The 25,167-nt window shown below is 41.1% G+C and overlaps 3 protein-coding genes across 5 annotated transcripts in view; 2 read left to right on the top strand and 1 right to left on the bottom strand.

Moving 5' to 3' along the window:
• Window positions 1–9,792, bottom strand: part of nsmaf (neutral sphingomyelinase (N-SMase) activation associated factor) — a 17,064-nt gene extending 7,272 nt beyond the window's left edge. For all 3 annotated transcript variants that reach the window (XR_004165558.2, XR_006152916.1, XM_012821327.3), the window contains exons 1-16: window positions 9,499–9,792; window positions 8,874–8,963; window positions 8,550–8,628; window positions 8,400–8,464; window positions 7,903–7,939; window positions 7,751–7,801; window positions 7,063–7,134; window positions 6,887–6,934; window positions 6,686–6,738; window positions 6,436–6,565; window positions 4,318–4,389; window positions 3,618–3,726; window positions 2,297–2,473; window positions 1,631–1,710; window positions 1,144–1,234; window positions 828–891 (exon numbers count right to left, since the gene is read on the bottom strand). Coding sequence is in view for 1 of the 3 variants with exons in the window: in XM_012821327.3 (XP_012676781.2) it covers window positions 828–891; window positions 1,144–1,234; window positions 1,631–1,710; window positions 2,297–2,473; window positions 3,618–3,726; window positions 4,318–4,389; window positions 6,436–6,565; window positions 6,686–6,738; window positions 6,887–6,934; window positions 7,063–7,134; window positions 7,751–7,801; window positions 7,903–7,939; window positions 8,400–8,464; window positions 8,550–8,628; window positions 8,874–8,963; window positions 9,499–9,536 (1,256 nt within the window). In the remaining 2 variants the exon portion in view is untranslated. The remainder of the gene's footprint in view (window positions 1–827; window positions 892–1,143; window positions 1,235–1,630; window positions 1,711–2,296; window positions 2,474–3,617; window positions 3,727–4,317; window positions 4,390–6,435; window positions 6,566–6,685; window positions 6,739–6,886; window positions 6,935–7,062; window positions 7,135–7,750; window positions 7,802–7,902; window positions 7,940–8,399; window positions 8,465–8,549; window positions 8,629–8,873; window positions 8,964–9,498) is intronic.
• A 1,678-nt stretch (window positions 9,793–11,470) lies between these two features.
• Window positions 11,471–14,713, top strand: LOC105894779 (gamma-glutamyl hydrolase-like). Its single transcript, XM_031584043.2, has 9 exons — window positions 11,471–11,628; window positions 12,097–12,205; window positions 12,386–12,436; window positions 12,510–12,594; window positions 13,120–13,258; window positions 13,635–13,741; window positions 13,847–13,937; window positions 14,156–14,290; window positions 14,527–14,713. Exons 1-9 carry the CDS (start codon window positions 11,526–11,528, stop codon window positions 14,649–14,651), a joined length of 945 nt encoding a protein of 314 aa, XP_031439903.1. The 5' UTR covers window positions 11,471–11,525; the 3' UTR covers window positions 14,652–14,713.
• Window positions 14,714–15,078: 365 nt separating this feature from the next.
• LOC105894780 (gamma-glutamyl hydrolase-like) lies at window positions 15,079–22,297 on the top strand. The gene is made up of 9 exons (XM_012821326.3): window positions 15,079–15,286; window positions 17,552–17,660; window positions 18,187–18,237; window positions 18,476–18,560; window positions 20,459–20,597; window positions 20,925–21,031; window positions 21,109–21,199; window positions 21,370–21,504; window positions 21,641–22,297. Exons 1-9 carry the CDS (start codon window positions 15,181–15,183, stop codon window positions 21,754–21,756), a joined length of 939 nt encoding a protein of 312 aa, XP_012676780.2. The 5' UTR covers window positions 15,079–15,180; the 3' UTR covers window positions 21,757–22,297.
• The last annotated feature ends 2,870 nt before the right edge of the window (window positions 22,298–25,167 follow it).

The following is a 25,167-nucleotide window of genomic DNA, read 5'->3' as shown; positions in this document are numbered from 1 at the left end:
TTAAAATGCCACATCCACATCCCTTCCAAACTGACTGTTATATTGTTAATCAGGGCCGCCTATGTGATTTTGAGTCTGTAAAAAAAAGAAACGTTTTGCTCACGTAGATTCCATGATAATCTCACGTTACTTTTATTGGGATCGATATACCTCATCTCATGGAGGCCTATATTCTGGAGAATTTATTTTGGACTAGGACGTAAAATGTCCGACAGATGATAGGCTACATATTCAATTTATGAATCTAAATGTGTTTAATGGAACACATCTGCATCTTCAGAGCTAGGTATTGAAAAGAAAAATGTAGAGCTTATATCTTGACATTCTGGAGCTCTACGTTTTCAGATGGACACCAGAGTTCTCCTAGCAGGTTACTTTCACTCCTTTCACACATAGCATAGGCCATGGACTGTGTGGTGATGCGAAAGAACGATCAGAAGCTTTTAGGTTACTGCGTACAAGGTTTATCTCAGGTAACTATGGTATTCAATGTTAATTAGATTGAAATGTCTTCTTCTGCCTTAGTCTAATTAGACTACAACATGTGAATAGAAATAACAAGACTTACTGACTTAGTTTGTGATTGCCGTATTGAAATGTTTTCCTGACAAAGAAGAATATGTCGCCACGCCTATATCTAAAATCCACGCCTCGGGAGAACGTTTTATTTATCGCCCGACAATTATTAACCAGCCCGGGCTGAACAGGCCGTTTCCACCAGCCATTTTTGCCGCCACACTAAGGCCCTCCATGTGATGTCACTCAAATCCTGGCAGCAGCCGCGCTCAATACCACCCTTCTGCTGAGCCTTCGCTGTGGCCGCTCACCTGTTGAACATTCGATCGGCATGGTCATAGCGTCCATTCTGGAGGCACAGCATGTGCTCCGGAGCTGCGAGACACATTGACCAAAGACACATTGACCTTCCACATTTAATCATCGGAGGAATGCTTTTTTTTATCTACACCAAACGCTTGAAAGAACAGGTTGAGGTCAAGAAAACATGTTCAAATGTCAAACAGTTCATGTTTAAAGACCAAAGAAAACATAGGCTTTCAGTATATCATATTATCAATATGTGCGTATCCATGCAACTGTTTATGCGTGTCTTTGTGTGTGTGTGTATGTATGTTAGACACCCACCCACTCTAACCAGGTAGAAGAGCACGTATCCTGGAGATGAGTAGTGACTTCCGTACATGAAGCAAGGCTCCGGCATGTCTCTGTAGCGTGCCTGAACACAAAGCAGACGCCCCTTTAGTTATTACACACACAATCACGTGTGAACGCCTGAACACAGAGCAGACTCCCCTTTAGTCACTACACACACAATCACGTGTGAACGCCTGAATACAGAGCAGACTCCCCTTTAGTTATTACACACACAATCACGTGTGAGCACCTGAACACAGAGCAGACTCCCCTTTAGTCACTACACACACACAATCACGTGTGAGCACCTGAGACTACTAGAACATCTGAGTACATACTGTGCATCTGTCATTCCATACATTTTACCATCACAGAAGAAGGGCACAGAATGAGATCCACTAAAGATAATTGAGCGAGGCTGAGAGAGAGAGAGAGAGAGACAGAGATTCAAAAGAATGAATATATTGTTTCTTCTCACCAGTAACCTCTCCAGTCTCTCGGTGTTGAGCGCTCCAATAGGCTTGCTAAGGTCCCGAAATGAAGCCGGATTCATCATGTCTGTTTGAACAGGAAGACATTTCAACTCCTTATGGATCAATGTAAGGATATGTGTGAATGTGCATCCATCTATTAAGGGTAGTTTCACATTATGTGTACTAAGATAAATCCAATGGATCTACAGTGCAGCTATATCTACATGCATGCATGAATATGTTTGTTTGTGTGTTTGTGTGTGTGTATGTGTGTGATTATGAGCACCATGTATTTTCAAAATATATGCCTCTTGTGCATAACTCTGTACCTGCATGAGTGTCTGCAGCCCACCACTGCCTTATGGGAAAGGGAGTCAAGCATGTGTATAGCCATGTCAGTGTGAGTACGTTTACGTTTACATTTAGTCATTTAGTCATTTAGCAGACGCTTTGATCCAAAGCGACATACAAGGAGGTATACACATTTTTTACATTTACACTGATGGCACACTGCACATCAGGAGCAATTAGGGGTTCAGTGTCTTGCTCAAGGACGCTTCGACAGGGAATCGAACTAGCAACCTTCTGATTACTAAACGACTTCTCTACCACTGTACCACTGTCGCCCTGTATGTCGCACTGTATGTGTGTCTTGCGTGCGTGTTCCTTACCCAGCCGTGGGCTGCTGTAGTCGCTGACCACCCAGGGGAAGACGGGGTACTGGGACAGGTCGTTCACGCTGCGGTCGGCCAGGTTGTTCAGGTGCAGCATGTACTGGTAGTTGGAGATGTGGCCCTTCTGCCACTGCAGCATGTAGCTCTCAGCTGTGTGCTCCGCCATGTGGTTCTCTATAACACACACACACACACACACACACACACACACAGTCAGCTATGAGTCTCAGCACACGTGTGTGTGTGTGTGTGTGTCTGTGTGTGTCCCTTCTGCCACTGCAGCATGTAGCTCTCTGCTGTGTGCTCCGCCATGTGGTTCTCTATAGAACACACACACACACACACACACACACACACAGTCAGCTCTGCACATGTGTGTGTGTGTGTGTGTGTGTGTGTGTGTGTGTGTAGTAAGGTCTGTGGCCAACCCAAACCAGTGTGTGCTTGTGTATGTCCAGATGGAACAGGTATGTGCTTATTTATTTATCAGAGAGAGGGACATTGTCTGTGTGTGAAAGAGAGAGACAGAGAGAGAGAGACAGAGAGAGAGAGAGACAGAGAGAGAGAGAGAGAGAGTGAGAGAGAGAGAGAGAGAGTGAGAGAGAGAGACAGAGAGAGAGAGAGAGAGAGAGACAGAGAGAGACAGAGAGAGACAGAGAGAGAGAGAGGGACATTGTCTGTGTGTGAAAGAGAGAGACAGAGAGAGAGAGACAGAGAGAGAGAGAGACAGAGAGACAGAGAGAGAGACAGAGAGAGAGAGAGAGCGACAGAGAGAGAGAGAGGGACATTGTCTGTGTGTGAAAGAGAGAGACAGAGAGACAGAGAGAGAGAGAGACAGAGACAGAGAGAGAGAGAGAGACAGAGAGAGAGAGAGAGAGAGAGAGCGACAGAGAGACAGAGAGAGAGAGAGACAGAGAGAGAGAGAGAGCGACAGAGAGAGACAGAGAGAGAGAGAGAGCGACAGAGAGAGAGAGAGACAGAGAGACATTGTCTGTGTGTGAGAGAGAGAGAGAGAGAGAGAGAGAGAGAGAGAGACAGAGAGAGACTGACCAAGGAAGGTGTGTGTGAAAGAGAGAGAGATAGAGAGAGAGAGAGAGAGAGAGAGCGACAGAGAGAGAGAGAGACAGAGAGAGAGACAGAGAGAGAGAGAGCGACAGAGAGAGACTGACCAAGGAAGGTGTGTGTAAAAGAGAGAGAGAGAGAGAGAGAGAGACAGAGAGAGAGAGAGAGAGAGAGAGAGACAGAGAGACATTGTCTGTGTGTGAGAGAGAGAGAGAGAGAGAGAGAGAGACAGAGAGAGAGAGAGAGAGAGACTGACCCAGGAAGGTGGCGATGTAGTAGTAGAGTTCGTCCCTGTCTTTGGTGTTGTAGAACTTCAGGTAAATGTCTGAACAGAGGTCCGTCTCGGAGCAGAACACCTCCAGACCCTGAGGACAGAACACATATTGGACTCAAGAAACACAAACCAGAACCCCTTCAGACCCTGAGGATAGAACACATATTGGACTCAAGAAACACAAACCAGAACCCCTTCAGACCCTGAGGATAGAACACATATTGGACTCAAGAAACACAAACCAGTGCCTTAGTGATTGATTGCCTTATGACTCCTGCAGAGAGAATTCCTGCCAGTTACCTGGGATATCATTGCATTGACATTTCAGTTCGATAACACAAAAACACTATAACTACATAATACACTAGACACAAACAGTATTTAAATCAGACATAGCATCACAAGATATTAATAATCCAGACTAGAAAAAGCAGGTTTCAGCAATGTCAGTGCCCCTTCATTCCTTTGAAAAGTATCAATGTCATTATGCATTATTAATGATGTCTCCCAACACTGACGCTTCGGCTATAGATTTGGTCAGTGCGTTAACACCAGTATTGCACACAGACACGTACATACAGTCTACACCATAGACATATATGTATAAATGTATAAATATATATAAATAATATATAAATATATAAATATGGTCTACACCACCAAGAGTCAAGGCATGTCTCACCAGCGGGCGCAGTCCATGCCTCCTCTTGTAGATGCGTCTGACACTGTGAAGTCCGATCTGCACCGCTGAGTCCTGGTTGAGAAACAGCAGGAGAGGTCACACATAGTGGAGAAAACACACATAGATGCCATGTTGTTCCCTAGTGACCTGGGGGTTCATTATCCTACTAGAAGGCTTCCTATAACCAGTGCCTTCATGGAATGCCCTATCCCTGATTCCGGGAGAGAGCAATTGTTTTAGTCGCTACTGCCATTCACGGAAACTAATCCTCTTCACGTTATCTTTCAGATATAGATAGATAACAGGAATATCATTTTACTGTTAGTGTAAGATCCAAAATTCAGATTTTGGAACACATCCAAATGTCATATGTCATCCCCTAACACAAACTAACCTTATGCACAATGTCCTCCCCTAACACAAACTAACCTAATGCACAATGTCATCCCCGAACACAAACTAACCGCAGAAGCACAATGTCCTCCCCTAACACAAACTAACCTAATGCACAATGTCATCCCGAACACAAACTAACCGCAGAAGCACAATGTCCTCCCCTAACACAAACTAACCTAATGCACAATGTCATCCCCTAACACAAACTAACCTAATGCACAATGTCATCCCCTAACACAAACTATCCTAATGCACAATGTCATCCCCTAACACAAACTAACCTAATGCACAATGTCATCCCGAACACAAACTAACCGCAGAAGCACAATGGCATCCCTAACACAAACTAACCTAATGCACAATGTCATCCCGAACACAAACTAACCGCAGAAGCACAATGGCATCCCCTAACACAAACTAACCTAATGCACAATGTCATCCCCTAACACAAACTAACCTAATGCACAATGTCATCCCCTAACACAAACTAACCTAATGCACAATGTCATCCCGAACACAAACTAACCGCAGAAGCACAATGGCATCCCCTAACACAAACTAACCGCAGAAGCACAATGTCATCCCCTAACACAAACTAACCTAATGCACAATGTCATCCTCTAACACAAACAAACCTAATGCACAATGTCATCCCCTAACACAAACAAACCTAATGCACAATGTCATCCCCTAACACAAACAAACCTAATGCACAATGTCATCCCCTAACACAAACTATCCTAATGCACAATGTCATCCTCTAACACAAACAAACCGCAGAAGCACAATGGCATCCCCTAACACAAACAAGAGGACCAGTATTATCTGATACCTGATCATATGCTCCTACAACTGAACACAACAGTTTTAAAGACATTTGGATTGAAATCAAATAAGGAAAAAAGGAAAGCAAACAACATGTGACCAACCAATAATTCTAGTGACTGTGTTATTATTAATAACATAATGTAGCAAATCAAAAACACTGTGGCCTGCTGCTGAAGTAAGTGGACACATATCTTCTAACACTGATAGTGATATAAGTGGAAAAGTACAAACAAACAAACAAACATCGAAGCAAACTTCTAAACTAATTTTATTAGTGACTAATTGTATAATCAGGAAGAGTAGCCTTGAGGCAACAGTAAAAAGAACTGGGCTCATGCCAGCCGACAGCTGTGGCCTTCTCTTGGCCTTGCAGCTGAACGCTACCAACAGACATGGAAACATACAGTAGGTAAACACAGCTAGAGGCAGTAAACATATTGATATACTGAGTAACTGAGTAACCTTGCATGCATAGCTTTATCTGGAAAGGTTCAAAACCACATTAAAAAACAAAGTCAAACATGTCCCTGAAGTATTTGTGGGATTTTGGATACCATAGTATCTCTCCGAATGGATTAGCACACACACACACACCAAAAACTGATCTACAACGAATAGCAGGATGGACTTGGAACGCTGTTTCCCATCATTCCCATGAAAATACCAAGACCGCTGGGTCTATACGTGCTGTTGTGTGTCTTGATTTCACTAAGATTGATTCTGAACATTACATCTTTCTGTATCTTTGTGTATTCTGTATTCTGTAGGTCACACTGCACCCATCACACTGACTAATATGTATCCATTGTCAGGGTTACCTGATGTCTACCAACCACCATGGAGGCATCATGGCCAGGTGTGGCATTAGTTAGATCAGAGCAGGTGGGTACTCACGGGGTAGCCATTGAGTGGTTGGAAGTAGAGGTTCTGGTCAGTGATGCACACGTGTCCTGGGTTGGTCACCAGAGGAGAGATCATCTCTGCCTCACACTCCATGTGGGGCCGCTCCGTGACGCTCTGGAAACTAGAAGGGGGGGGGGGGGGGCATCATTAGTGCCCGCAGCAGCAGAGGAGACGGGGAGTGACACGTCTCGGATGGTGAGACCACTGTGACATAAGACAGAAACCAAACTCTTCCCGCTACCTGTTTTTGTCAAACGAGGTTCTTGCCAATCTGGACTGTAAGATTGCTGCTATCTGAAAAATAAGACAGCACGCTGCTTTCAATATCAGGCGACATGTTTCAGTATATGTGACAAATGTATCCGATTCAGTACACGGCACGGGTGTAGCCAGACTGGGCCTTCCATTATGTGAATGTGTGTATTTATGTGTTGTGACTCACCATGGCAGTCTGATCACCCAGCTTGTCCAGGCAGGACGCCCTATGCAACTGAAAGAAGAAAAAAAACAAAAACATCAATAAGACAGTTTCGTCATCAATGTGTGGCTGCAACAACATCATCATCAATGTGTGGCAGTGTGGCTGTGTGGCTGCGCAACTGTAAACATCGTGCATACCTGCAGTAAAGTTTGCACAACATCCTCAGTTTTTCTTGATATCTCCAGTTGGAAAAGAAAATCTTGGTCTCTCTGAAAAAAGGCCACAGAAATGATCAGCAAGGTATGTTTGCACAAGAACTAATATTGGACTATTGCATCACCTATCAATCAAATGTGCAAAGTACTGATGGAAATTGATATTACCATTAATTTATAGACTTACATTGCATTGCAAGCATGTTCTCCTGTGTGTGTGTGTGTGTGTGTGTGTGTGTGTGGTGTGTGTGTGTGTGTGTGTGTGTGTGTGTGGTGTGTGCCCAATGTGTATTGATAGTCTTGTACACCTTTGTTTAAAGCCCCTAGCAGACATCCCCCCCCCCTGCCCCAGGTGGAGGAATACACATCAATTGTCCACCATTTTGGGCCTGTGTGTGTTCCTCCATTGGAAGATCCCCTCCCACTCACATGCCCCCTTCCCCACATTGACCTGTAACAAACCAATGCTGACCCATGTAACCTCCCATGACTGACTGGTATTTAACCTGTAACCCTGTGATGCCTCTTTAGTCTTTTTGCCTGCCTCTACTTGATGTTGGAATTGACTCCCTGCAGGAGCACCTTGAAATACACCTCCAGAAATCTTCCATTCGCCTCGTGGTCTTTTGTCTAAAAGAGTGTCGGCCTGAGAATTCCCGTCAGTACCTACCCTTTCAATTTTATATGGTGCAACAACACTCCCATCTTTAATAAGGTAAACCTAAATGAGAAACAAACAATACACACATTTAAGATCACACTTGAACAGCAAAGAGGTCACACGGTTTATAACATTTGACATCTGAAATCATACACACTCACCTGTCTGCTTTCCATTGATATACATGGAGGTTTACTTCTGAAAATTAAGAGAATTCAAATCATTTAGAGCGAGCATATCCCTATATACATCTTTATTTGCACTATTTGATGTCAAGAGCTACGCGCAAACATCACTACATTTACATTTACATTTAGTCATTTAGCAGACGCTTTTATCCAAAGCGACTTACATATGTGCGACTTACAATGTATACACATTTTAAATTTTTCACTGATGGCACACTGCACATCAGGAGCAACTAGGGGTTCAGTGCCTTGCTCAAGGACACTTCGACAGGGAATCGAACTAGCAACCTTCTGATTACTAAACGACTTCTTTACCTCCTGTACCACTGTCGCCCCATCACTAGACCTTGGACCCTCCGATGCTCAGAGCTAATGTCACTGGTTCCCCTCAGTGTTGACCCTGAACACATTTCCACTGTCATTTCACAGAAGGGATCATTTAAAAACCAGTGTGTGTAATCTCTGCTTACTCTGTAAAAGGGTTACGTTCATTATCCTCCGTGGCTTCAATTCTCCTACAGTCCTTCAGGGGAATCTGTGGTAAAAAGACAACGGATATCAGACTGGGCGAAAGCATCTATGTGAGTTAAGGTGGGTTAAATGTGGTGGCTAGAGTGTACCTTCAGAATGGGCTCAGATGCATCCTCTGGCTCAAATATGACAGATTTGGAACAGACTTTAAAAGATCCTCTAAATTTGCTAGGGACAATTAAAAGAAAAGTGATAGTGTTAATTTACTGGTACATTCCCGGCATCTTCTGTTTCAAAAGATCAAAAGAGTGAGCAAACTTCTAACAAGTTCTGTTACATCGCATTTGTGCGTGTGGCACAATTGTCTATTTGTCTTGCAGAACATTCAGTTCATCATTTATTAAAATGATCTCAGAGGCAGAAACTAAACACCAGTTGATGACATCCCTCTCCCTGTCACCCTCTTGGCTTACCTTTTCTGTGAGGGGCATCTGTTGGTCAGCTGATACGCTGTGTGTTGTTCAAAATAATACTCCTCTAGATCCAATAGCAAGAGCGAGAATCTAATAGACGCAATGCAGACAAAGCTGAGCATTAAAATATTATTTCAAACATAGGCTGTCTATATACTTACTTCCACTTCGACTATTACACCCACTTTCCCCAAAATCCACAGACAGTAGAGTTAGCCATAAATAAACATCTACCAGCTTCCATAGTCCGACCGAGTGCAGCCAAACTTAGACATATTTAAAGACAAACATTCGTGAGGGCCTTCCTTTGATAGGCTATGATGTAGCCTTGTTCAAACGTATAGATACAACCTATTTACTGAAGATGACACGGTACGAAAGAAGCAGTGGACTACATGAAGTAGCAGACAGAGATGTCAGGCCTGCAAAACATATGATCCAGCGACCTCAATTCACAGCTTACGCCCGCAGTGAAGCTATACTGCCCGGACGAAGTGACAGGCTGAGTCCAGTCACGTCCCCTTAGATAAGCAGCTGAGCAGTCGTTCAAGTTATTGCTTCGATTTCATAATGTCGCACAAAAAGCTCACACGAAGGGTGCCAAACGGTTATTTGGGTGACTAACCTTTCTTTAGAACGCTCCTTTTTCCTAATGAAAGCCATCGCGCGCCGCTCACCGTCTTGGAGAGAAGCGCGTGTAATGACTTCCGTAAACACGGAAATCCTGCAGAACTGCGAGGAAAGTGGTAGCTCAATTACTAACGCCCATGGCCTGTGTTATGAAAAGCATAATAGAAGTTTGTTAATTTAGATAGACTAGAAGTAACTCCAAAGCACAACTGAATATCGTCAAAATATGCTGACATTTTCTCGGCGACCTGAAAGTAACTGAATGCCGTCCACAACAGACTGTGTGGCACCGATCCAACTATGAAATATATCCCCAATACAACCAATTCAATTCATATGCATACATGCATACAGTGCTGCCCCCTTCTTGCTTATTTGTCACATTTAAATATTTCAGATCGTCCAACTAATTTTAAGACAAAGACAACGTGGGTAAACTTTTAAATTATCATTTCATTTCATTGAAGGTAAAGAGTTATTCACAACATATAGTCACGGCAAAGTAGCGTTTTACGACAGACTAATTGTAAAAAAAAAAAAATTCAGCATAGATAATTTCTATGAGGTGTCCAGAACAGCATACTAAAAGTCCTAAGAAATCCTAGTTGAGGAAATATGTTTAATTCTCATCAATCTGAGATGTGTGCTAATAATGCATGGCAAAAATACACCTCAAAAATGTAATTTTTTCCTTTACTCCTATCAAAATGAAACTTTACACAATGAAAGTACCCATGAAAAGTAAACATTTTTGTATTACAAGTTTTTTTTTAAATGAATTTGAATATGCACATGAGCTCCACACTTATTGAATATGTCCATAGGCAGAAACACCATTCATATGTATGACAAATACATCGGCCCAATCTTCATCCAATCATCCTACTGCCAACGGGAGATGGCAATGCTGCTTTTAGACTGGCCTCTAACCTGAAAACTGCCTGGCTTGGTAGTACCTGCCAGGGGTATGGTGTTTCTGCCTATGCAATTAGGACATATTCAATAAGTGTGACGCTCATGTGCATATTCAAATTAATTTAAAGAGAAACTTGTAATACAAAAAAGTTACTTTTCATGTATATTTTTACTATGTAAAGTTTTATTGTTGTAGGAGTAAAGGAAAAAATGAAGCCCATTTGGGTGTATTTTGGGCATATTCGATTAGTGTATAGATCATTTGCATATCAAAATTCATTTTCAAAGAAACTTGTATTACAAAAATGTTTACTTTTCATGGGTACTTTCATTGTGTAAAGTTTCATTTTGATAGGAGTAAGGGAAAAAAATACATTTTTGAGGTGTATTTTTGTCATGCATTATTAGCACACATCTCAGATTGATGAGAATTAAACATATGTCCTCAACTAGGATTTCTTAGGACTTTTAGTATGTTGTTCTGGACACCTCATAGAAATGATCTATGCTGAAAAAAAATATTTTACAATTAATTCTATTTTTGGCTCCAAAATGGGTTACTTTGCCTTGCCTACTGTATCACCCATGTAAAAAAGTGATTGCCCCCCTAAACCTAATAACTGGTTGTGCCACTCTTGGCAGCAACAACTGCAATCAAACGTATTGGAGGGTTTTCGAGCATGAACTGCCTGTCTAAGGTCATGCCACAGCATCTCAATCGGATTCAAGTCAGGACAGGACTAGGCCACTCCAAAACCTTCATTTAGTTTCTTTTGAGCCATTAAGAGGTGGACTTGCTTGTGTGCTTTGGGTCATTGTCCTGCTGCATAACCTCCCTGATATTGCTCTGCCTTCAGACGTCCGACTGTTCACCCCAAATATCTTTTACTATCAGGTTTTGGTTTATGTTTTTTGTCATAGAAGCCCTCCCTTTCACTGATCTAGTTGAGTTATTTTAAGAGTTGGTCGCTCAGTTCATGGGTGGGGCATCTAGCTGTATCAGAGACGGGCAAGTGTAGAAACTGTATAAAAAGGGTCTCTCTCTGTTGTCTAGGCTACACTTTCACAGGAAAAGACAGTATTTCTGGACGGCCTCTACTCTGAATCATGAGGGTGCTCTCTCTTGCCTACCTGCTTGTCGCACTCTGTGGAATACACGCAGCTGTTGTTCCACAGAAGGACAGCAAAAGAAATGATAGGCCAATCATTGGTGAGTGCAAATACTCTCAACGAGACTACAGGATTTGCCAGCATTAAGAATGAAGAAAAACTCTCTATTTTATTTATTTTGTGCATTTAGTCTTCATGATCCTTAGAGTTTATTTTTGATTATTTGTGTATTTAATTTATATTGTAATGTATTATTTTTTATTTATTTTTTTATTCCTTATTCATATGATGTTTAACTTATTTGCCGGGCATGTATATCAGTCCAGGGTAGCCGGTACAAGTACAGACCATAAACAAGAGCCATCAACTAGTGATGTGAAAGAGCCCAACAGGAAGTAAATGTGGAATGCATGAATTTGAATTTGAAATACAGACATTAACCAAGGCATAACATTACTAAACCAAATAAACCTATATTTATTTTTGAAGCTATATATTATATTTGAAGCTATATTTTCATTCATATTGTGTTTCATATTCATGTATTCACTACTGTTTCTTTCCTTAGGTGTTTTGGCACAAGAGCTTAAAAATCCTGAGCCAAAGCGCAACTCCTACATTGCGGCATCTTACGTCAAAACCTTGGAGGCTGCAGGAGCACGAGTCATTCCTGTGATGTAAGAACATCTTCAGATGCTATAACTCTTAATCAGCCTCTCCCCCATACATGTGTTTCAGTATGGGTGACTGCTGTATGCATCTGTGTGAACGTGTATGTGTCTATGTGTGTGTGTGTGTGTGCGTGTGTGTGTGTGTGTGTGTGTGTGTGTGTGTGTGTGTGTTTGTTACTTTTACAGGGTCAATCGACCTGAGGAGGAATACCGCCAGTTGTTCAAGTCTATAAATGGGTAAGCTGCTGAAAATATCAGTATACATGGATATATGTACTAAGGATGCAAGTAAAATATTTAATTCTTACAGCATTCTTCTTCCTGGTGGAGGTGCAAACCTTCTGACATCGGGGTATGCTAAAGCAGCTGGCGTCTTCTATAAACTCGCTTTGGAGGTTTGTAGGTTCATATCATGTTTACCTTGTGTATTCAGAAAAGGCATATCGAAAAATAAGAGGAGGCTGTGATTCCAGTAAGAAAGACTTCTAAGTCAGCATTATGACTCCTTAGATGCCTGAAGTGAATGCAAATACAAATACAAAATAATGACCCCAAAGGACCTCAGTGAGAGTGCTGGACCTAAATACTGTTTCAGTGTATCAGAAAACTAATAAGGGATTACTCCTGGTCTTATTAGTCACATTATTACACACACATATATATATATATATATAATATATAAAATAAAACTAGATGACTAGCCCATGGTTGTAAGGTGTCGTATTTTTCACATCTTTTGGCTTTGTGCGTTATCTGTGTGTGTGTGTGTGTGTGTGTGTGTGTGTGTGTGTGTGTGTGTGTGTGTGTGTGTGTGCGTTATCTGTGTGTGTGTGTGTGTGTGTGTGTGTGTGTGTGTGTGTGTGTGTGTGTGTGTGTGTGTGTGTGTGTGTGTGTGTGTGTGTGTGTGTGTTATGACACAGGCCAATTCCCAGGGTGATTACTTCCCAGTGTGGGGCACTTGTCTGGGATTTGAGCAGCTGTTGGTCATTACAAGTGGAGAAAATCTGCTGTGTCGAACAAACACCAGTGGAGTGTCTCTGCCACTGGAATTTACACAGGGTCAGTGTATATCAAATACCTAGGATAGCCACCTTGTACTTTTGGAAAAGAAAAAGAATGAACATAGAATCACAAGGTTAATAGCAATATCAAGGTTAATATCTCACTTACTCGTTTACAGTTTAGTCAACTTAACTAATTCACCTCTGGAGGTGTAAAGGAGCAACCTTAGCTACTTACACAGCAAGACTGATATTTCCACTCGTCTGAGATATTATTGTGTAAAAAGGAATATTTAGACATAACAAGAAGCATTATTACTTCAGTCGTAAATTAATCTAAGAAATCCATCAGGCATGAGTTACAGTAAAGTTAAATGTATAATAATTACCCTTGAGCTCATTTTATCAAAAGCAATATCCAATGTATCCCTCAGATGTCACTGAGAGCAGACTCTTTAAGGATTTCCCACCAGAATTGATGACATCTCTGGCAACTGAAAACATTACAGTGAACTTCCATAAATGGAGCATCTCTATGGAGGTGTGTGGAAACAGTATTACAATATTAAAGTATTTAAAAAAAATTAAATTGCATTATACTGTGAGTTTTCCTCTGCGTTAACCTAGTTTGATTTCTCTCATAAAGAATTTCACCAAGAGTGAGGAGCTGAAAAAGTTCTACAAAATCTTAAGCACCAACACAGATGGGAACATAGAGTTCATTTCAACAATGGAGGGTGAGGACGGCAGTGTACATTTCTCTCTCTGTGTGTGTGTGTGTGTGTGTGTGTGTGTGTGTGTGTGTGTGTGTGTGTGTGTGTGTGTGTGTGTGTGTGTGTGTGTGTGTGTGTGTGTGACACTGAGAGAAAGAGAGAGATGAAGGGAAAAACTCATTTGTAAATGCACTGGGCAATTTCTTTGTGAGTGTGTTTCATATTTTTGTATCTTTGTATAGCATACGATTATCCTGTGTACGGAACCCAGTGGCACCCAGAGAAAAATGCATTTGAGTGGAGTCAGACGTACTACCCTCACACACCATCTGCAATCAAAACCACCTTCTACATGGCAGACTTCTTTGTCAATGAGGGTACAGTAATCCTAATAACTGAATTAACTGCACATACTGTAATTGGGAATAATAACTGAAGAGAACTTGCCGAAGAAACAGTAGACAGACAGTAGATTATAAAGTGCACAAGGGAGTGTAACCTGTGCACTCCTCTTCACGTCCTTTGTATGTCGCGTTGGACAAAAGTGTCTGCTAAATGACAAAATGTAAATGTCAACAATCTGAACAAACTGGTTTGATTTTCCTCCTTACAGCAAAGAAAAGCTTACATTCCTTTGCCAGTGAAGAGGAGGCACAGAAACATCTGATCTACAACCACAATCCAGAATTTTCTGGTGCCATTGGTTCTTCTTTTCTACAAAAGTATTACTTTGACTAAACTAAAGGTCATGTGTGTGTCATGGAAACTCGTAATTAAAACATTATTACAGACAATATAAACATGTCTTTTTTTTCAAAACTGTGTTGCAGAAACTGGATTTTGACACTGAATCGTGACTGGTCAATACATTTAGCCTTTAATGAAACTGCTTAATCATCAGCTAACGTAAGGCTATGTAATGTTGACGTCTTGGACTTCACACCCAGTAAACTAGATGGCCTAACAATTAAGGGGACGATAGCTAGAGGAGGCTAGTCCTATCGATCTCAGCTTTGAAACTTACTTGAAATTGAATGGTTAAAGGTTTGGCAAGTCTGTCAAACACTGAAAAAAGTGTTTGCTACCAGTTACCCTGCATTGTCATATTAAGTTATGTAAAGTACACTGTTGCTTGGCTGAACTGTCAGTGGGAGGAGCCATGTCCTGTCATAGAACGTCATACAGTATGGCTGTAACCGGCAGATACTGTTTGTCATGTTAGCCAAACTTTTCGTGGTACAACCAAAACAGACATTTTTCGAAAAGCATGTCTGTGTTTTGTCTTGCGTTACTTTGCATTGGGCTTAGTGGTTCATCCGCATTCGCTATTCCGAGGATTAATACAGATAAAAGGAATGACAGACCAATTATTGGTGAGTACTGGTGAGTGATAGTGAGTATTGGTCGATACACAGCTGCTACTGTTGACATAGCTGAAATCGTGAGAAGCCTAGAGATAAAATAAATGTCCAGTAGGCTATCGCTTTGACTGGGCAGTTAGTGTTGGAGCAGCAAAGATGAAAGTTGTGTAATTTTGCTGTAGTCTACTGTTGGTGACCTCTCCCCACAGACTCTCTCCCCTGAATTGCTCTCTAGCCTACATTCTTGTAGTCTGCTCTGGATCACTGATAAATCTATGACTATTTTCAAGCATTAGGATACTTTCATGTATGCTATCGTGGTTTTGGGGGAGACAGTTTGCTTTCCTACCCCCGATTTAGCCCTAAAAAAGCCTAACGTATTCTTATGACTTCTAGTTTGTCTTCCGGGGCTTAATCTTTCGCAATGGCAAGGGATTTTGCTCTTTGTATTGAACAGGTTTTTTCACAAACGCCTGTTATCTTGTTCACGTGATGAAATTCGACAGCGCGCGCAGGTAGGCTGGCAAACCATTAAAGCAGCAATACGGAGTTCTGTTTCAAAACTTGTAAGCTAACTACGTAAAAGGCAAACACCACCAACAGCCCAGCTGACACTGATAGAAGCTTGCCAACACACTAACTGGTGTCTTTTGGCAGTAAAGCTGGCAATGTCCTGCGTGTGAAAGCTTTTTTTTTTTTTTTTGCAGGGGGTTCCAACCCGTTACACAGAACTACATAGGGCATATCTTGGATGGCTAGTGGGGAAGACACAGGTGTTATCTGTCCTTCACATGACCATATGCTATCAAAATGAATTTGAGGATGGTACCTAAACTAGTTGCCTATAAAACCATACCTCATAAAGTGTCAAATTGTTGCATAGTGTTACTTTAAAGAGGCGATGCACGCACTATAATGCTATTCCACCGATGGCTCTTGAAGCTTTTTTCTCCTGCTTTTTTCTTCTTTTTGCATCAAAGTTTTGTGTGATAACACACAAATGTGTTGTGCAGTGCTGGCTTTAGACCTTTAGGGGCCCTTGGCAAGCGGTTGGCCAATCAATGCTATCGAGCTTAATGTAAAAATAATAAACAATTTAATCAATTATTAAAATATTTGGATCCAACCCAAAAGCGTTTTACACCCAACTCATCATACCAAGTAGGCCTCCAAATGTTACATTTACACAGCAGACAGATTTACACAGTAGACAGAACTGAACGTCAATTGAATAAAAGAGAACTGAAAGTCACAGATAAGGAACTATTTACAGGAATTGTGAATGTGAACTATGGCAGAAACCAAATTAATATACAAACTGAATGTATATTACATTCAACTAGCCTGTAAGTAAACACTATGTAAAACCTGTGTCTTGTGGTGAGGGGAGTGGAGAATGGCTGGGTGGCTCTTGGTTGCCATAACTACCATAACATGTGAAAAGGAAGGGTCTAGTCAGTCCCCTCCGGCTGCGTTTTCACTGTGATGGCCGTGTGGGCTGGCTGTAAGAATGCATAGTCACGCAGGAAGTGTCTAAAGTCTGGGAAATCAAATAAGACATTCATCTGCTAGAACGGGGTGGATTAACTCCAGATTTGCAAATGGTGAAGTGTGACAAAGGTTGATTGGAACTGATTTATTCTTACCAACACAAGGTTTTATTACACATTTCTATCAAGGTTGCCCTAGACAAACTCAAATCTCCTCAACAGGCTCCCCTCTATTCAACATGCCTGCCATGTCCTACTTCAAACTCTAAATTCTATCATGCAGTAGGCCAATGATCTGAAACATGCTTCTAAGCAATTCATTTTTCAGGATTTAACCATGAAAGACAAGGCATCAGATGCAGTTTCTTTTACTGCTGTAAAGTAGTTCAATATTCAACATTTGTTTGACAAAATTCATGTCTAATAATTTGGGCGCATTGGTCAAATATGCTTTCCTAGACTCAGACTGATCTTTAATCTGTGGGATACGCTTTGTAATGGTTTTACGGACTTGACTCTACTTAAGTATGTTTGTGAATGACAGAAACATGTTACTCTTAACTCTTTATGAATTTGCTAAGTAAGTATTTGCAAAGGCCCGCTGTGCTGTGCTGTGCTGTAATGACGTAATGTTTACCGTGAGACTGACAGAAGTGTCCCAGCACCCCCTCTTCTGCCATCTGAATGAAGCGCAACACTGCAGATGTTTGATCAAGGTTCAAGGTGATCGCAAGCGGACAAAGTGTGGATGTCTTTGTCTTTGAATGTCTTATTTCTGTCCCTTTAGGTGTCTTGGCTCAAGAGGTGTACAACCCACCGCCAAAGCAGAACTCCTACATCGCTGCATCTTACGTGAAGTTTCTGGAGGCTGCTGGAGCGCGAGTGGTTCCTGTGCTGTAAGAGAGGCTTCAGTAAAACTGATGGAGATAATTTGCAAACACTGTTAATTACTTAAGAATGTATGAATCATGTGCTTATGAAAGCAGAAACATGGCTTTTCTGTGTTTCTGCGTGTGTGTAACTTAGAATATTAGGTGCCACTTAGTCTGCATATGTACAAGAGCATGTTTAGACCAGAGGTGATAAGAAGGTTCGAACTGTGCTTCTTCCGACCTTGCAAAACTTCCATCCTTGCCTCAAGCGTCAGAAATCCACCACGTGGTTATCTCTGCTGAACGCTCAACTTCTGTCTATATAAACCTTGCGCGATGTGTTTATCATGGCTTCACTTTCAGCCTTGTGCTGGGAGTGAGCCCGATTGCAATTGTTGTTTGTCTAATAAATATACTTATATGCAGCTCCGGAGTCCTGAGGTAACTAGGGTGAATTTTCACCTATCAAAAACCATCACTGTAATTCTGTCACCTAGCCCAGGTGTAGCTGTTTAGCCTACGTTCACGTGTGAATATTATGTTTTTACAGGATTAATCAAAACGAAGAGGAATACAAACAACTGTTCAAGTCTATCAATGGGTAAGGATCTAAAAAAGTAAAAGTAGAATAGTATTAGAAAGAACAGAAATCTCAACAATGTGTTCTTGTTGCTGTACCGCAAGAGAAATACCAAGGCCATGAATTTAATTCCTAGGGAGCACACATACTCATGGGGAAAATGTATATATATATATATATATATATATATATATATATATATATATATGTTATAAGTTGCTTTGATAAAACCATCTGATAAATACAATTTTATTTTCAGCATACTGTTGCCTGGTGGTGGTGTCGATCTTGTGTCCTCGGGCTATGCAAAAGCAGCCGGCATCTTCTACAGACTTGCTATTGAGGTAAGCAGGATCATGGATCCCGATCTCTACTGTCTACTGCTGTTCTATGTTCTAACTGAACACAGAACCCCCGGCCAGAGATGTTGCTGACATTTGAGAATCGACAGACAAAGCTGTCTTTTAATATTTGCCTGTTTGTATCACCAGAACATTGAATATCAACTCCGCAGGCGCAACACATATTGTTCTTCTTAAGTTTTATTACTATTATTATTATTATTATTATTTGTCCTGTTTTTCTTGACTTATCTACACCCACAGTTTTCGCAATATCAACACCATTCTAGAATTCACAGGTCTGCCCTAATGTCGGGTACTTGGCTTAATTCCTGCTTTTCGATAGACCGGCCGTTTTTAATCACTTATTTTCCCATTGAAAATGAAGGGGGGGGGGTAACTAATAGTGTCTCGAGTGGCACATTTGAGTATCCTTGTTTGGCCAGAGTTAGGTCTTTCCACCACCAAGGTACCTCTAATGAGGTCTAAAGTCTTAACTGCCATCTCTTGCTGTGGAGAGAAGGCAAAGACGTTCTTCAGAGGAACTAAGGGGTCCAGTTCTTCCTAGATCTCGATAAGGTGCATTCCACACAATGAATGGAGACAGTGAACTCATTTTAAACTTTGACTGATTCATATTTTAATAGCAGAGTGTGTTGTCTGCCTATGTGTGCCAGAATGTCAGTGGCTCATTGGTGTTAGAGTGTGGCTGCCCTGCGCCTGGTATAGATGACATTTATTGCTCGTCTAATAGTTAGTTAATAATAGTTAGTTAATAATAGGTAGTTAATAATAGGTAGTTAATAATAGGTAGTAGGTGAGCCAAACCTGTGGGGCGGAGTGTTAGCATCCACGTGTTGGCATAGGTTATATTTGCACGATGACATTTACATTTTCAAACTGTAGTTTCTATGCTCTATCTGTTGGACTTGAACCAAAGAAAAAAAAAAGTGGCTTTGTCATCACAACACGACAGAATTCCTGTTGATTTGCTGAAAAGACGGGAATTCAACGGCACACCCACAAATGAATATGTCCCCGCCCTCAAAGGCTTCCTGCTACTCTAGCGTCCAATGAGTGCATACATGCAAATAACAATTCTTCTCGACTCCTCCCCTTGATGTTGCACCATTTGTGGACTATTGTTCCATCGCACATGTAAAGCACAGCTCATTACCCTTTCAAATTAGGGCCCACTGTCAGTGAACGAACACAAGCTAAACGTAAGCTGAAATATAGGCTTTAATTCATCAACAGCGGTGCTGATATCTTCATTCATCAAGTCATTTCAGTTCCATGAAGCCATGTAATTGAGTGTTAGCAACTTTATCACAAAATTCAACTGTCGACTCAACCTTGGGGTATACCTGACATTATCTAGAGATTCTCTGGTTTAACGGTCTAATGTTGGTGTTGCCGCTGAACAAATATACTGTTATTTTTCATGATTGGAATTGACGTTGAGATCACAGAGCAAAATGATTAGACATCAACCTGTCGGTTCAGGAGTTCCTTTACAGTGGTGGAAAAGCTAAAGACAAAAAGGACAGGAAACTTTGTTTGGAAAACATTAGTCCCATTATGTTAATGCAACAGGGTATTGTTTCTGACCGTTTTTAATCTCTTTATGGGCGGAGTCTAGCCAGCTGCTGCTTCCAGAACATCCATCATCTTAGGTTCATTCCACAAACATGAACATGTGGTCAGAATCTTCAGGGCATATTTGAATCCAGGCCATGAGGAATACAGACTGATACATTTAAGCTTGCGTCACAAAATCAATGAAGATACTGATATTATCTAGATAGATGTTAACAAAAATAAAAACAGAAATCCATGACATACAGTATTTTTGACAAATTGTATCATCTCATAAGCACTTTTCATGTTTCTAAAAACAGGCCACTTCCCAGGGTGACTACTTCCCCGTGTGGGGAACATGTCTGGGGTTCGAGCAGCTCTTGGTCCTGACCTGTGGGGAGAATCTTCTCTCTCGAACCAATACCTCTGGAGTTTCTCTGCCACTTCAGTTTACAAAGGGTGAGTACCGATCAAAGGTTAGAAAGTGTCTGGTAAATAATCAAAATGAATGAAAATATAAATGTCAAATATAAAAATATTAATGTCAATGCCAAGCCAAAAAGTTCAACTGGGATGCCGTAGCCTAACTAGGGTGACAATAACTGTACACTTGCTGTAGGTGTATGAAGAATGTCGCTCACGTTTAGGTGTTGGGAGGGCATGTAAAAGTATGTCTTTCCATATCTGTTCAGCATTATATGTTGGAACAGTTATAAAATAATTGTTCTGTCTTTATTACAATAATAATTCACATTTAGTAACACAGATGTCAAATTCCCTACACAGATGCGATGGAAAGCAGACTGTTCAAAGATTTCCCACCAGCTTTGATGACGGCTCTGGCAACTGAAGACATCACAGAGAATTCCCACACATGGAGCATCTCCGTGGAGGTGTGAGGACGGTCAACATCACCATTGTTGGTTATGCAGTGCCTTGCTTGTGCTAAATCTCTTACTCTGACTTGCAGGCTTTCATGAAGAACGAGGAGTTGAAAAAGTTCTACAAAATCCTGAGCACTAATACAGACGGGAATACAGAGTTCGTTTCAACCATGGAGGGTGAGGCACACAGAGAGAGAACATATGTGTGTGCGTGTGTGCGGTGGTGGGAGCCAAACAACACAAAATGGATTCGATATGCTGTCAGATTTCTTTTTTAAGTTCTACATAATGGCAGACATATTGTTAATGCATTCTACGGTGTCTTCAAGTACTGTGTCTCTGTATAGCCTACAGTTACCCTGTGTACGCAACCCAGTGGCACCCGGAGAAGAATGCCTTTGAGTGGAGCAAACCGTACTACCCTCACACCCCCTCTGCCATCGAAACCACCTTCCACATGGCCCACTTCATCGTCAACGAGGGTACTGCGCTCTCGGGCTTGACATACGACCCCTCGGTTCTGTAATGACTGAAGATCAGTAGACCTCTGCCTGACTTTAAATCCACATTATACACTCTTCTGTGAGAGTCTGACATCCGTATTTCTCACCCTCACAGCAAAGAAGAGTTTTCATTCCTTTGGCAGCAAGGATGAGGAGCAGAAACATCTGATCTACAACTACAACCCAGTGTTCACCGGAGCCACCTTCCAGCAGATGTATTTCTTCGAATAGACCTTTCTGTACTGTGCCTGATGGCCATGTCTCTGATGTGTCCACACGTCTGTCTCTGGCTTAGTCTCCTGTCCGTCTTCGATCGATCACACTCCTGTGCCACTCCTATTTTGAATCAATGTAATGGTGGTGATGATGATACAAATGTGATTCTTGCACTGGATAACAACAACTTGACTTGATTCTAAACTGAATTAGGCTATCTTGTACCTATGATACATACTGAGTGTGTTAGTGTGAGTATGAATGTAGCCTATTTCCATTGTGATCCTTGATGTGATCCTCAATCAGATAATGAATAGATATCTGTGGCTGAAATGCAATCTAGTTACAAATTTAAAAAAGGTAAATTATTCACACAAATGCCAACATTTGTTGGTTGTATAATATAATAAATAAATAAATACATAATACATATTAGAACAGAGAACTCTGCAGCCAGACGTTTTGCTCTACTGCTATGAGAATACAGATCCAGCAGGACAGTTTGCCTGTACAGAGTGATATAACTCTTAACTGGATTAAAAGTGGTTTAACTGAAGTTCCTAGGTCATTTGTGCAGCAACTCCTCAAATGAGTGTCATCCCTTTGTTGTCCCTGTGCCAAAAGACTACACGTATTAGTGACCAGTTGATTTCACCTGTGCCAAAAGACTACACGTACCAGTGACCAGTTGATTTCACCTGTGCCAAAAGACTACACGTACCAGTGACCAGTTGATTTCACCTGTGCCAAAAGACTACACGTACCAGTGACCAGTTGATTTCAGATAGAAACTGACCCTTGAGGGTTTAAGGTCGGGTGCCCATCTGAGAGTGAATAGTTTATTATATAAAAGCCAAGTCGATCTGAAACTACTCGGCCTGTATCACTGTGTGTGATATTATCTTCTACCAGAGGGTGGCAGCATAGTGAAAATGTGGCATGAATGTGGCTGCTACAATAGCTTACCTCGCATTGAAACTGAGATCAGACCACTGCATGTTCTGTCCTGGGCACAGAGTGCAGGTAAAACAGGTTCATGATGCTACCTAGAAGACCCAGACACATGTCTTCCTGTACTAATTAACCAACTTAAGTTCTTTGGTTTTTACTCTGGATATAAATTGAACTTGGCGAAAACTCAGATATTAACATTGAACTATTCCCCATCCAAAACAATAATCTAAACTGGAAATCAACAACAATTAAATACCTTGGGGTACCTTTTTAACAAGGGGGATGGAAGACTTATATGACAATAGACAAAACTATCAAGAATGATATAAACAGGTGGACTGTCCTGTCCCTGGACTTTAGTTCACGAATAGAGGCCATAAAGATGAATATCCTCCCGCGACTCCTCTATCTCTTTCAGGCTCTTCCCATTGAGATACCTCAAGGAATCCTCAAGGAATATTTCCATGCTGCACAGATTAGACCTATAGTTTGCTGGTGTGATGAACGCTATGAGGCTAAATGGAAAAGCCTTGAACAATATGTACAAGGAAGGGAAATCCAAAGTCTCATTTCAGATATTTCAGATATTTGCAACTAAGGGACTACTTTGAGAGGGAGGTAAAACCAAATACAAACCTGGACAAAAATGGTGTAATTTCAATTGTACTAGGAACATACAACTCAGGGAGATACAGAATAATATCTGCATTGTATCAGCAATTAATAGAGAGTGAAGGAAATTCAACCCTATATGTCAAGCAGAAATGGGAAAAAGAGTTGGGTGTGAAGGATTGGCTGCATATATGGAGAACCCAGCAATCTACTGCATCATCACGTACATGGAGAGAACACTGTTGGAAAAATATAATAAGATTCTTTGTCAACCCCAAACTTAGGAGCAAATTTGTATCAGTGTCACAACCATGTTGGAGAAAATGTGGTGCTGTAAATGTAGTTCATGCTCATGTCTTCTGGCTCTGCCCAGACATTGTTCAGTTTTGGGAAGATGTGCACTTGATTTTGGCCAACAACGAAGTACCTAATTCATGTATAGTACTGTATTTTGGTAATATGGCTGGAAATATTGTGGCAAGATCAGACAGATACTTGATAGCGGCCTGTAAAAAAGCCATTACAAAAAGATGGTATAAACCAGGTCCCCCAACTCGAGATGAATGGCTGAAAATTGGGAGTGAGATGGAACAGCTAACACATAGATTAAGAGTACAGGCAGAACAATGTGAAGAGAAATGGGTGAAATGGACTCTATTTAAATGTCAATGACAGGTCAATAAAAAATGTATATGTCTCAGGATCACTCTGTGGAATCAATGCAATCCAGCATGTCCATGATTGTTTTTTGTTTTTCTTATTATTTTTTGTCAATCTGTGTGGTTTGTTTACTTTTCTGTTCCTCTGTATCTGTGATAAAACTTAAAAAAATAAAGTGTCAAAACAAAAAAAAACTGGTTCCTGTATCACATGATCCAGGATTTAGATAAGTGGTTTTGAGGGTTGCATTTCCCACACTCAAGAATTTCCTGTTCCTAAACTGTAGTCATTTTTTTGTAGGCCCCCAACGTGCACTACAGGTAGGTCTTCATGACACGTAACAAGTTTAACTGGAATGGGTAGGGTTAAATAACCGCCACGTTTCTAAACACTGAAGTGTTGCACAGGTTTAGACAGCATACATGCTTAGGTCTACTGCGGCTGCATTTGGATTTATGCAAAACGTCATGTCAGTGCAAGAGAGGAGGAATGATTGCCCAATAATTGGTAGGTGCCTTATCATCTTTTCACATCTAGACACTAATGTTACTTTGTAAACCAGTTGTAAACAACCACACTAATAATAATGAAAAAGCCTTTCATGATCTTCCATGTAGAATCAAAATCACAAATGATGTAGGATACAAAGTCATTTACATCATACATGTTATGGCAGTGGAGACATTTTTTAACAAATCTATCTGGATATTATTTAGATTGGCAAAACAAATTAAGAAAAAAATAAACACAGAACCATGTTGATAGAATATCTGGTTGCTACCCAAATGTAAAATGCATAGCAATACCCGATGTAAAAGAGGTCAGAGTGCAGTTTCTTGTGTTCTTGTGTGACAGCTAACTGAGACAGCCACGATCGCTAATAGAAAGATAGCAAGCTTTGAAAAGTAAGCACTTCAAAAACCTGCTAACAAAGAATGACTTGAACCCTATTATTGAAAATGTCACTTTGGTGCAAAAGGACAGCAAATACACGGTGGTACAAATATGTACCGTATGTGGATTTCAGATGATCCTGCAGTGGATCTGAGGGGGGAGTTCCAATCACTTCGTCATACATGAGAAGTCTGATGGCGTTAGTTGGTAGTCTGATGGAAACAATTTACGCTTGTCATGTCATGCCTGTCACATTCAGATATAAGCCAGCTGGGTGGTTACAGATGTGTGTCCTTTCATCCATCT

This window comes from Clupea harengus, chromosome 17 (genome assembly GCF_900700415.2).
Source record: "Clupea harengus chromosome 17, Ch_v2.0.2, whole genome shotgun sequence".
Classification (NCBI taxonomy): domain Eukaryota; kingdom Metazoa; phylum Chordata; class Actinopteri; order Clupeiformes; family Clupeidae; genus Clupea; species Clupea harengus.
Note: the sequence above shows the minus strand (reverse complement) of the source record. Positions and strands in the feature narration are given on the sequence as shown.

Coding starts and splice junctions, on each gene's coding strand:
- LOC105894779 (XM_031584043.2), top strand. CDS start 11,526: ATGAGGGTGCTCTCTCTTGCCTACCTGCTTGTCGCACTCTGTGGAATA. Junction 11,629..12,096: donor AAATGATAGGCCAATCATTG/GTGAGTGCAAAT, acceptor TTCTTTCCTTAG/GTGTTTTGGCACAAGAGCTT. Junction 13,742..13,846: donor AATGGAGCATCTCTATGGAG/GTGTGTGGAAAC, acceptor TCTCTCATAAAG/AATTTCACCAAGAGTGAGGA.
- LOC105894780 (XM_012821326.3), top strand. CDS start 15,181: ATGTCTGTGTTTTGTCTTGCGTTACTTTGCATTGGGCTTAGTGGTTCA. Junction 18,561..20,458: donor TCTACAGACTTGCTATTGAG/GTAAGCAGGATC, acceptor TTCTAAAAACAG/GCCACTTCCCAGGGTGACTA. Junction 21,505..21,640: donor CCACTTCATCGTCAACGAGG/GTACTGCGCTCT, acceptor TCACCCTCACAG/CAAAGAAGAGTTTTCATTCC.